Here is a 13,368-nt window from a genome sequence, read left to right on the forward strand (position 1 = left end):
ATTAAACAGAAGGTTTTGTAGATACAGTACTGAATTCTGCCATCCGGACACATGCTATTTGAAATATGATTATAGAATATCAGGCCTATTTGCCTCCGGCTTGGGCCAGCCGTCATACTAACTCAATTGGCAGAGTTAGCGGGTGGAAGTCGATGGGTGGTAATCTGGACGTTGTGGACAGCGACTCCTACAGGTCGGTTGGGGACGCCTGCACAGCAGAGACAGGAAATGGTGGGGGTAGTGTGAGCCTCCCACACGTTACACCTCACCAATGAAAGTCCGCGCTGGCAGGTGAAAAGATGTGACAGGCTGCCTCCTCGTGTACCGGAGGGGACACGTGATGCAAGGCTTCTACCCTCCCTACAACCGGCCAGTCGGGGGCCTATGCGAGCAACGTTCAAGACAGGGCAGGGAAGAATTGGCACAGTGGAATTGGGATGGGAGAAAATTGAAAAAGAGGAGAAAGAGTGGATAAATAAAAAATAAGAATATCAGGCCTATAAATTACCTTATTATGGCCAAGTCGCACATCTATGGATCGGGCCAAATCTCCCCTTTCCAATGGCAGAATTCAATCTTGATTTAGTATCACCAAACGTGATTCACAAGTACAGTTACTTTTTTATAATGTACATTTCTCCAAAATCTTTCATCCGTTTGCAACGCCATTTTTTGCTAGATGTTCACAGAAAGGTAGAGAAACGAACTGTGTTCTGTATTATGGCAATAACGTTCAGGTTTGTGGGAGATAACCCCGAAAAATAAGAGAAATAAAAAAGTGTCTTCCTTCAAAAGACTACACTTTTGGCTGCGCCACTTTGCCCTCAATGCCCTGAGATTTCTATAATCATATATTTCACTAATAACAGTTACAATCATTGGTAAACAAACGTAATGCTGAAAATATACACTTTGACTGCTGTTTTGACAGGGTTAGGGTCTTTACTCTTGGCTACATTTGAAAAGAAATGCAACATTAATTCATACATTCTTTAGAGATGGATTTATGGCCTGATGTCATTTGCGGTCCAGTATCGGACCGCTCGGGCTTAAGAGGTTAACCCTGTGAGGCCCAAATAAAAAAGACATTAGCAACATCAGAGGTCAGAGGGTGTGACCTTTAAACACATGACTGAAAAAAAGGTTGAGAAACGCTGGTATATATGGTGTGGCTCTTTGTGGTACCACAGTAATTTTTGTGGCTCTGACTGGTTGGCCACCCCTGCTCTAAGGCTATAAGGGGATGTATGCATGTACAATTTCTACCATGCAAGCACACACACACACACACACACACACACACACACACACACACACACACACACACACACACACACACACACACACACACACACACACACACACACACACACACACACACACACACACACACACACACACACACACACACACACACACACACACACACACACAATTTGTAATTCCAGCCTCACAATACCGTTGCAGAAGTCGGCTATTATCAGAAAGGAATGTGCCAATGATAGACATTGTAGATAAACACATAAACAGCCCCATAGAAACAAGCCTCTGTCTCATAAAAACGTCATGCAGTAATCACTGTGCTGCATAAAACCATGTAGACAATGTATCATGTATCACTCCGTCCCCCCGTCTCTCCGTCCCTCCGTCCCCCTGTCTCTCCGTCTCTGCTGTGGACCGTCTCCATGGTGATAAATCAGAGAGAGAAGTGTCAGCTGTCAGAGTGAAAGTGTCACACACACACACACACAATTTTTTTTGCCTTTCTTTCTTCTTCTTTTTTTTCAATCTGTCAACTGCTCGTCTCGATGGGAAAACCAAAGCAGCAGTGATCGTGGGCAATTATGAAGATGGGCTTTCTATGACATAAGGCCATAAAAACGTGACAGGACTGGTCTCTATCCTTCACGTCAATTCTCATATCCGCTGGGAGAAAAGCCAGATCTCAGCTTGCTGTCAGCGACCAGCTCCTGCTGTACATTCTAACTTTGATTTAACATACACGATGGACACGAAGTGGACCCGAAACTAGGGATGTTCGATATTGGCTTTTTTACCGATATCCGATATACCGATATTGTCCAACTCTTAATTTCCGATAGGCTACCGATATCAACCGATACCGATATATGCGGGATTTCCCCCCCCAAAAACCAAACATTATGCATACTTTTCACAATACATAAAATAAGAATTTGTTCTTACTTGCTTGCCTGGGTAAATAAAGGTTAAATAAATGTAAAAAAAAAGGAGAAAATTTAAAAATATATATATATTTTTTGAAAACCGATACCGATATTTTCCGATATTACATTTTAATGCCAATATCGGTAGGCCGATAATATCGGACATCCCTACTCGAAACCAAAGTAATAATAAACTAATGTGGACATCATCAAACGTGTGGGTCTGTGGGGAAAACGTTGTAGCAGATTCACTCGCTGTCTTTCAGCAGGACACACATCCTGCATGTCTCTTCACAGCCCATGAGGGAGACGGACAGGTGACGCCCTGGAATCAGAACAGAGAGGAAGTACACCAAGCCCCGCCCCCAATTACCTCACTCAAATAGTCCAAATACTATTGGCTGGACTGTAACACATCTCAGACACACCTTTATTTGATTTTTTTACACACTCACACACACACACACACACACACGCTAGAAAATACTGTGTGATGACCTTCATTCATTAATACACAGCTGTTGTAAACCACATGAATGCCAATAACCTCAACACCTACTCAGTGGCTACTAGGAAACGGGGACATGGATCACATCGCAGTGTCAGCCGGTCTCTATCTCTATATACCTGTCACACCACGTGTGTGTGTGTGTGTGTGTGTGTGTGTGTGTGTGTGTGTGTGTGTGTGTGTGTGTGTGTGTGTGTGTGTGTGTGTGTGTGTGTGTGTGTGTGTGTGTGTGTGTGTGTGTGTGTGTGTGTGTGTGTGTGTGTGTGTGTGTGTGTGTGTGTGTGTGTGTGTGTGTGTGTGTGTGTGTGTGTGTGTGTCCTAAGTGTGAAGGGTTGTCCAATGTCACCTTGGAGGGGGAGAGAAAGACACAGCCAGGTAGATAGAGACATGAGGAGTAAATGGAGAGAGATAGATAGAGAGACACGAGGAGTGAATGGAGAGGGATAGATAGATAGATAGATAGATAGATAGATAGATAGATAGATAGATAGATAGATAGATAGATAGATAGATAGATAGATAGATAGATAGATAGATAGATAGATAGATAGATAGATAGATAGATAGATAGATAGATAGAGAGACATGAGGAGTGAATGGAGAGAGAGAGAGACATGAGGAGTGAATGGAGAGAGAGCCAGGTAGATAGAGAGACATGAGGAGTGAATGGAGAGAGAGCCAGGTACAATTGCATTAACATTTTGTCATTTAGCTGACGCTTTTATCCAAAGCGACTTACTTAAAGTTTTGTACAACAAGACAGCAGGAAGGGTACAACTCTATCAGCTGAGTAACAATGTTCATCAAAGTGTTGAGTGCTACAGTGTAGGTTAGTATATTAGGACAAGTGCATGACAGTACGTTAGTTAGGGTTTGATTTTTTTATTTTATTTTTTTCATTTCAGATAATGATTGAAGAAGTGCGTCTTTAGTCGACGGCGAAAGATTGGACGGGTTTCGGCTGTCCTAACTGTGGTGGGAAGTTCGTTCCACCATTGTGGGGCAATGACCGAGAATAGGCGACTTCTCTTTGATGACCCTCCCGCAGCTCGGATAGGAGTAGGTCTGAGGCGGCCAGAAGATGCAGAGCGTAGGGGTCTTGAGGGTGTGTAGTTAGAGACCATTTACCGGAGGTAGGCGGGAGCCGTTCCCTTCGCAGCATGATATGCCAGGTCGAGGGCCTTGAAGCGGATTCGTGCGGCAATGGGGAGCCAGTGCAGGTACCTGAGAAGTGGGGTGACATGGGCTGACTTTGGTAGGTTTGAGATCAGGCGGGCCGCTGCATTCTGAATGAGTTGAAGAGGCTTGGTGGCAGTGGTCGGAAGGCCAGCAAGCAGTGCGTTGCAGTAGTCGAGGCGGGAGATGACTGTTGATTGGATGAAGAGTTGGGTGGCTTCTTTTGTCAGGAAGGGGCGGATCCTTCTGACGTTGCTCAGGAGGAATCTGCAGGTTCTGGTTGTCGCTGCGATGTTAGCGGAGAAGTTCAACTAGTCGTCAGGGACAACGCCAAGGTTCTTGACGGCCGGGGACGCGGTCACAGTTGCATTCTCGATTGTGATGGAAAGGTCGGTCAGGGCGGAGGATTTGGTCGGCAGGTGAAGCAATTCTGTTTTGCTTAGGTTCAGTTTGAGGTGGTTGGTCGTCATCCAGGCGGAGATGTCAGACAGACAGTCAAAGATCCGCTCAGAGACGTGGATATCTGAGGGAGAGAAGGAGAGGAAGAGTTGAGTATCATCGGCATAGCAATGATACGAGAAGCCATGAGAATTGATAATGTTACCCAGAGATTTAGTGTAGAGGGAGAAGAGAAGGAGCCCTGGGGGACACCCGTCCGTAGGGGGCGGGTGGCAGACAGGGTCCCTCTCCATGACACTTGGTAGGAGCGGTCATTGAGGAATGATGTCAGCCATGTCAGCGTAGAGCCAGCCACTCCCATTCCTGCGAGGGACGCGAGAAGGATCTGATGGTTGACTGTGTCGAAGGCTGCAGATAGGTCTAGGAGAATCAGGACAGAGGAGAGGCCTTTTGTTTTTGCTAAGTGAAGTGCCTCTGTGACCGCAATGAGGGCTGTTTCTGTGGAGTGACCAGTCCTGAAGCCTGACTGATTAGGGTCTAGGAGGTCATTCTGTAAGAGATAATCAGTGAGTTGGTTGGATACAGCACGTTCAAGTGTTTTAGAAAGGAAGGAGATAAGAGAGACAGGACAATAGTTGCCTATGACGGTGGGGTGTGGTTTTTTTTTTTATGAGCGGTGTGACTCTGGCTTGTTTTAGGGAGGTGGGGACCACCCTCGAGTTGAGGGAGGAGTTGATGGTTGCATGTCAGGTAGATAGATAGACATGAAGAGTGAATGGAGAGAGAGCGAGACAGCGAGAGACACGAGGAGTGAATGGAGAGAGAACTAGATAGATAGAGAATTGTAGGGAGAGAGAGAGCAAGACAGATGTGAGAGACGTGAGGAGTGAATGAGGAATGAATGGAGAGAGCGAGATAGATAGACAGGAGGAGTGAATGGAGAGAGAGCGAGATAGATAGAGAGACAGGATGAGTGAATGGAGAGAGAGTGAGATAGATACAGAGACATAGATAGATAGAGAGACATGAGGAGTGAATGGAGAGAGAGAGAGCTCTGGTAAAAGGGTTTTTGATGGCATGAGAACAGCGAGTGGTGTAGTTGCTGGTGTCCACTGGGAAAACTGGTCTTTCCGGGTCATTTATTTTCCACACACACACACACACACACACACACACACACACACACACACACACACACACACACACACACACACACACACACACACACACACACACACACACACACACACACACACACACACACACACACACACACACACACACACACACACACACACACACACACACACACACACACACACACACACACAAACACGCACACAATGACACACAATGACACACTACCTGGCTCACTGCGGGGCTTTGAGATGCATGCAGTGCAGCTATTTCCAAGTAATTTCCAGCATGCAGCATTGTAAGCATTTCCAATCCTAGATAGTGCTGCTGGTACAAGGCTGTTGTGTTTCACAACCTCAGGGCTGGAGACCAACGCTAGTCACCTCACATGTTTCAGAGCGGTGTCTGGGCTACATAACACACAGCAGGCATTAATACACTGACACAATCACAGGCTATTGTGCTGCATTTAAAGTGTAGTTTTAATGTAAATCCATACTATTAGACCTGTGTGCGAAGCATGAAGGGTGTATTGTAATCGTGCGTGTGTCTGTGTGTGTGTTAGTTGGCTCAAACTTGGCAGATGCAGTAGGTTGGCGGTCAGCCAAGATGTGCACTATTGATTGTTATTCAAATGGTTTCAGTATCAACAGAGCGGCCCGGGGTGTGTCTGACAAGGACCGAGATGGTGACTCACAAGATATCCCACTAAAGATGCAATCAAGGCCTCCTGGGTTTATACCTTGTTATAGGTGCTTGGGGTCCGCTCTCTGACACCAGGCGTTTTGGCCGTCCTTCGGTTGAGGCTGAAAAGGGAAGATGACGAAAGATTCCGTGGAATGTTTTGAGCAGTGCCTCAAAACCCACTTCTAACAGGTTGACTTTCGGCGGCTGGGTGGCGCAGTGGACATTGCGCTCGTCACCAACGCAAGAGACACCGGGTTCGACTCTGGCTGTCGCCGTTGCCTCCGGCTTGGGCCAGCCGTCATACTAACTCAATTGGCAGAGTTAGCGGGTGGAAGTCGATGGGTGGTAATCTGGACGTTGTGGACAGCGACTCCTACAGGTCGGTTGGGGACGCCTGCACAGCAGAGACAGGAAATGGCGGGGTAGTGTGAGCCTCCCACACGTTACACCTCGCCAATGAGAGTCCGCGCTGGCAGGGGAAAAGATGTGACAGGCTGCCTCCTCGTGTATCGGAAGGGACACGTGATGCAAGGCTTCTATCCTCCCTACAACCGGCCAGTGGGGGGAACATGCGAGCAACGTTCAAGTCAGGGGAGGGGAGAATTGGCACAGTGGAATTGGGATGGGAGAAAAATAGAAAAAAGAGGAGAAAAAGTGGATTAAAAAAAAGATAACAGGTTGACTTTCCAAATAATTGTGTCCGTTGTTGCGCTGCTCTGCTGTTTTTCACGTCCATTCACTAGATATTGTCCTCCTAATGCATGAGTTGTTGACTGTTCGTAATCTTTCTTCTTCTGCGAAACACTCTGTGCTATATAAATAAAGCTTACGTACTTACTTATAATTAGGCTCCTCCATTAGATATGGTGTTTTCAGAAATATTCATAATTGGTGGAACCAAACTCATCAATGATGTTGTAGACAGATCTTCATGGTCAGGTTTAATAGTGAAAACAAGTAGTACAAAGTCTTTCATGTAGGTTAAATGAGCTTGGGCTAAGAGGAGTGCTCTCCAGTGGCCAGCTGGGAGAACACTGAGGGAGAGAAGGGGACACTGAGCTTAAAGGAACACGCCAACTTTTTGGGAAATTTGCTTATTTACCATCTACCCTGGAGTTAGACAAGCAGCTACATATCCTTTTCTTCTCTGTGCATGCATTAGGATTAGGTAACAGCCACACCGTTAGCCTAGCTTAGCGTCATTCACTGGAAGTAGGTGTGCCAGTGTAGCCTAGTTCCTGCCTGGGTGCAGTGATTTCATCACCTCAAAAGCCCTGTTGATTTTTGAAAAACAGGGCTTTTGAGGTGAATCACTACGCCCAGGCAGCAGTGGTTCGGCCAAAAAAAATTCTGAGTATATATCTGCTTAGAAAACGAAAAATGTCTAATTATTTATTTGTATTTCACCATGTGGTAAATACACAGGTCACAACATGTTTACAGGAAGGTTTTGGAGATGTATTTGGAGTGTATTTCGTGACTGTTGGGAACTAGGCTACACTGGCACACCTACTTCCAGTGAATGACACTAAGCTAGGCTAACGGTGTGGCTGTTCTCTAAGCCTAAGTTGCACAGAGAAGAAAAGGGTATGTATCTGCTTGTCTAACTCCAGTGTAGATGGCAAATAAGCTAATTTCCCAAAAAGTTGACGTGTTCCTTTAAGAGTAGAGAGGGTGCTCTCACCAAGGTATGAGATTTAAGCTTGTTGTCGGGGAACCAAAAGGGATTCCTCAACAGAGCAACGGGTTACATCTCTGAACCCGGCAGGGACGATACCATTGCTTGCCGCTCCCCAAAACGACCTTGGGTGCTTTGAAAGGCGCCTTCAAATAAAATGCATTATTATTATTATTATTATTATTATTATTATTATTATTATTATTATTATTATTATTATTATTATTATTATTATTATTATTATTATTATTATTATTATTATTATTATTATTATTATTATTATTATTATTATTATTATTATTATTATTATTATTATTATTATTATTATTATTATTATTATTATTATTATTATTATTATTAACACTTTAATCGCCAGAAACGCCGTAGGACGTCTTTCCCCGCCATGCTCATTCTGCCAAAGACGCCGTACCACGTCTTTGATATCAATATTCCAAAAATCTGTGATCGAAATCATATTTCTCCCCCGGAGACTTGAGATCTACTGTTGAGCCCCTCTCAACTCTCCAACGGTTCAAAAGCGCCATCTGGTGGCCGATCGGCGGATCGCCCAGAGCGGAAACAGGAAATGGAAGCTGGTGCTCATTTCAATTCGGTCCGATCACTCGGTAATAGTCCCAGGACTCGAGCTAGACACAACGGATAGCAATCCGTTACCAATAACTCGATAAACAACATGATTTGGACGTATATACTATTATACAACCTGGAAATGGATCGCATATTTCTACATCCCATAATAGGAATATTTCTGTTCCACGCTCATCGCCCAACGCTATGAGGAAGCTACGGTAAGATTCAGCGTTATTTTTTAACGTGTTCGATACTAACTGCTCTAATGATCATATCACCCACACTAGATGAATCATCTGACGTTGGCCACGGAATTATAAACGACCCCCCCCCCCCCCCCATCCGGTCAACATCAGATGATCAGTAGTAACTTCTAGAAGCACGTCCATTTGACATTTTTTATCTCGCACAGATTCCTATCAAACTGTATTTCATCATCAATATAATGCATTTGGGGCTATAAATCACGTTCTGGAGAAAGCTGCAGAAAACGATAAAAACATACTTATACTTTAGACCGTATTTTTGTATGAATATGTGAATGAAAAAGTATAACGTTGCTACACCCTGAACAATAGATATAGGACGTTGAATGGGCCATAGTAATGTCAATTTAGCAATACAATTTAAAAAGTTATAGCCCTGCAAAGAAGGTAAACATCCCCATAGACAAATAGAGCTGGCGTGTGATGGTTTATTCTGAATTTAAGCCTGGCGATCAAAGTGTTAAGAAAAAAAATAGAAAAATGTCCTGGTCCCTGAGATTGAATTTTTTTTTGTTTTTATAGTATTGCTTTTGTAGTAGGCCTACAGTTCCCCCGTCTGTGAACGCGTGGGAACTTTTCAGAAAAGGGAACAGCGGTCAGCCTCGACTCGACTCGAGGAGCTTGTAGCTCTGAAGACAAGGTGCGCTCGAGCCCAACGGCTCGTGATTAGAAAGTCTTATTAAGGGAGCGATTTTCACAAAGTGTCATCAAAGCTAGTCTGAAATGTCACACGGGCCGGAGTCAAGCTGTGTGCGCCCCACGAGGTGAGGGGGGGGGGGGGGGGCTGACGCTGTGTCTCTTTGAACCTCACAGGAAGGGGCGGATCCTTCTGACGTTGTAAAAAACGTTGGAATCTGCAGGTTCTAGTTGTCGCTGCGATGTGAGCGGAGAAGTTCAACTGGTCGTCGAGGACAACACCATGGTTCTTGGCGGCCAGGGACGTTCTGGTGGACTGCCCCTTAAACCGTTTCACTACCACACTACAGATGGTTAACCGTCTGTAGTGTGGTAGTGAAAGGTTAACCTTCTGTAGGGGGGTAGTGAAAGGGTTAACCTTCTGTAGTGTGGTAGTGAAATGGTTAACCTTATGTAGTGTGGTAGTGAAAGGGTTAACCATCTGTGGTAGTGAAAAGGTTAACCTTCTGTATTATGGTAGTGAAAGGGTTAACCTTCTGTAGTGTGGTAGTGAAATGGTTAATCTTCTGTAGTGTGGTAGTGAAATGGTTAACCTTCTGTAGCGTGGTAGTGAAAGGGTTAACCGTCTGTGGTAGTCAAAGGGTTTACCTTCTGTAGTGTGGTAGTGAAAGGGTTAACCGTATGTGGTAGTGAAAGGGTTAACCGTCTGTAGTGTAGTTGTGAAAGGGTTAACCCTTTGTCATGTGGCAGTGAAAGGGTTAACCCTCTGTATTGTCGCAGTGAAATTGGTAGTGTGGCAGTGAAAGGGTTAAGAAAGTGATTTGTAGAACTGCATTCCACAGTGAGATATCCCCCATTTGATGAAACTGTGATATTTTTCATTGCTTGCATACAAAATACAAGTACACTTTTGAATGTCATCCAGTTTGCCCAATCAGTGATCCAAACCCAAAAAAAACGGTTAGCCCCACCACAAAATATATGAAATAAGAATGGACACATGTTTTCTAGTTGATTGACTGAACTCTTAAGGACTAACACTAGACAACGGGTCAATTCACAGTTGTGGCTGTAAAAGGCGTGTTTACATTGGTAATGCTAGTAAACAGAGTACAGATCTATATTCCTATTTGTTCCAAATGGCAGATTTTCCCTCTACGGATCAAACTCTTCAAGAATGTATGTGAATAATAAAAAAAAAAATATATATATATATATATATTGGGGCTTTAACAATCTAAAGATCTTTACTTATGAAATAATACAATTCAATTCACTTTGGAAATATTGTGCAATGAGCATGAGGTAACAATGCTTTATCCAAACAAAATCCTTTATATCTAATCATATTATGAACTATCACATCACTTTTTATTTTAATACAATTTTATAGTAAATAAACACTGCTTTTAAGTGTTACTGCACATGTTCCAGCTCTGTTCCTGTTGATATTGATCATGTGTATCTGTGATATTCATCACGTGTATCGGTGATACTGATCACGTATATCAGTGATATTGATCGCGTGTATTGGTGATATTGATCACGTGTATCTGTGATATTCATCACACGTCCTGGTGATATATATCATATGTATCCGTGTCACATGGTGTTATGCGGCTGTGCTCTCAGGAGGGAGCGGTGAGAAGGACCGAACAGGCCTCAGCCATGAGTCCTTCCTGCTGATGGCCACCTCTCAGAGTGACATGGAGGAGTGGGTCCGAGCCATACGCAGAGCCATATGGGCGCCGCTGGGAGGAGGTACACACACACACACACACACACTGGGGCGTAGCTGGGGGGGGGTAGCTTAGGATGATTCCAAGGGCCCAGCACTGGGGGGGGGGGGGGCCCAAATTATTTTATTTTTTTTACTAGACATCACTCAGGTGTATTATTGATGCTCTCATTGATACTATGTTTGTTTCTGAAGTGTGTGTGTGTGTGTGTGTGTGTGTGTGTGTGTGTGTGTGTGTGTGTGTGTGTGTGTGTGTGTGTGTGTGTGTGTGTGTGTGTGTGTGTGTGTGAGAGATATAGAGAGAGAGGGGGGGCTTTGGTAGACTATTGCATTGGTCCTCATTGAAGATGAACGCAATGCGACATCCTTTACTAGGCTCACCCACCAACAGTGCAGGTGCTGAACTGCTGATCCGAATGTATAGGTAAAAACCATATTATGCGTTTTCATCAATAAATAAATGGCCAAAAAAAATTCTTACGTGCGCTCGCATTCACTGGGGGCCTACAAATACATTCTTTCATGGGGCCCACAATCTACAGCTACGCCCCCACATATATACATACACACACACACACACACACACACACACACACACACACACACACACACACACACACACACACACACGTATATACACACACACACACACACACACACACACACACACACACACACACACACACACACACACAAACACAGACACACATATACAAACACACATATACACACACACAAACACACACATATACACACACATACACACACACACACACACGTATATACACACACACACACACACACATACAAACACACACACACATATACACACACAAACACACACATATACACACACACACACACACACATACACACACACACATATATACATATACACACACACGTGTGCGTGCGAGCATACACGTCATGCACATGGTCCGAGCCATACGCAGAGCCATATGAGCCCCGCTGGGAGGAGGTACACACACACATGCATATACACACACACACACATATATACACACGTATACACACACACAAACACACAGACACACATACACATATATATATATACACACACACACACACACACACATACAAACACACACACACATATACACACACAAACACACACATATACACACACACACACACACACATACACACACACACATATATACATATACACACACACGTGTGCGTGCGAGCATACACGTCATGCACATGGTCCGAGCCATACGCAGAGCCATATGAGCCCCGCTGGGAGGAGGTACACACACACATGCATATACACACACACACACATGTATACACACGTATACACACACACAAACACACAGACACACATACACATATATATATATATACATACACACACGCGCGCATACATGCACATATGGGTCCCGCTTGGAGGAGATACAGCACTCACACTCACACACACACAAACACACACACACATATACACACGTATACACATACACACACATACACACACACACCAGGGGCGTGCACAGGACTTTAGAAGGGCAGGTGCTCAAAGGCTGAAAAGGGCACTAGGCCTGTGCTGCTGCAAACCGATTTTTGGGGGCCCTTTTTGGGGGGGGGGGGGTTTATGCTTTTGGGGTTTTTGGTGATCAAATATTGAATATTGAACTATAATAATCAGTGCAGGAGCTCACTTATCCTTGAAAGACACTTTTATCACTGACTTAAAAGGCCCATACATCTCCATAAATGTCCAGGGGGGAGGGAATAAGTGCTTACCCTACAGACCCCAAGAAGTGCTGTATATTCTGTATTGTTTAATATAAATGCATTTTTTATTCCAATCCCGATTTGTATTTGAGATTCCCAAATCCCATCTGATTTGACTTCTTCGTGTCCCTCAGTGAGTGTAATACCAGCATTCAACTGTATGCGCCACAGCGCCACACAGATGTTGGAAGCCGGTATTGCACTGGGAAGTGATGAGTGCTTCAAATAGTTTTGACTTCATGAGTTGACTGTATTGTTTATTATTGGTTATTATTAGCATAATTGTACAAACCGAACATATACAGTATTTCGTTTTTGGTGTAAAGTGGATCTACAAGCACATATTTTTTTTAATTGGCATAAAAAGGGCACTTTTTTATGAGGCACAAAAGGATAGATAGGATAGATATATACGGTAAGAATAAATATATATATATATATATACACAGTGTATATCATTATTGTACATGCTATCATACAAAGTTATATGGGCTATATGCAGGTGTATAAGTAGGTATATAGAAGGAGTATATGCTGATATATTCAGACAGATATGGATATATATATTTGATTTAGTGATTGATTGATTTATTGGTTGGTTGACCGACTGA

General features: G+C 43.9%; 1 protein-coding gene across 1 annotated transcript in view; it reads left to right on the forward strand.

Moving 5' to 3' along the window:
* The window catches only part of arhgap22a (Rho GTPase activating protein 22a), a gene marked incomplete at both ends in the record, with an annotated part of 63,618 nt that overhangs the window by 39,661 nt on the left and 10,589 nt on the right, over window positions 1-13,368 (forward strand). The window contains one exon of the mRNA XM_084321421.1: window positions 10,897-11,025. Within this exon, the coding sequence (XP_084177547.1) occupies window positions 10,897-11,025 (129 nt within the window). The remainder of the gene's footprint in view (window positions 1-10,896; window positions 11,026-13,368) is intronic.

The sequence above is a fragment of the Notolepis coatsorum genome (genome assembly GCF_963971535.1).
Source record: "Notolepis coatsorum genome assembly, chromosome: 9".
Taxonomy (NCBI): Eukaryota; Metazoa; Chordata; class Actinopteri; order Aulopiformes; family Paralepididae; genus Notolepis; species Notolepis coatsorum.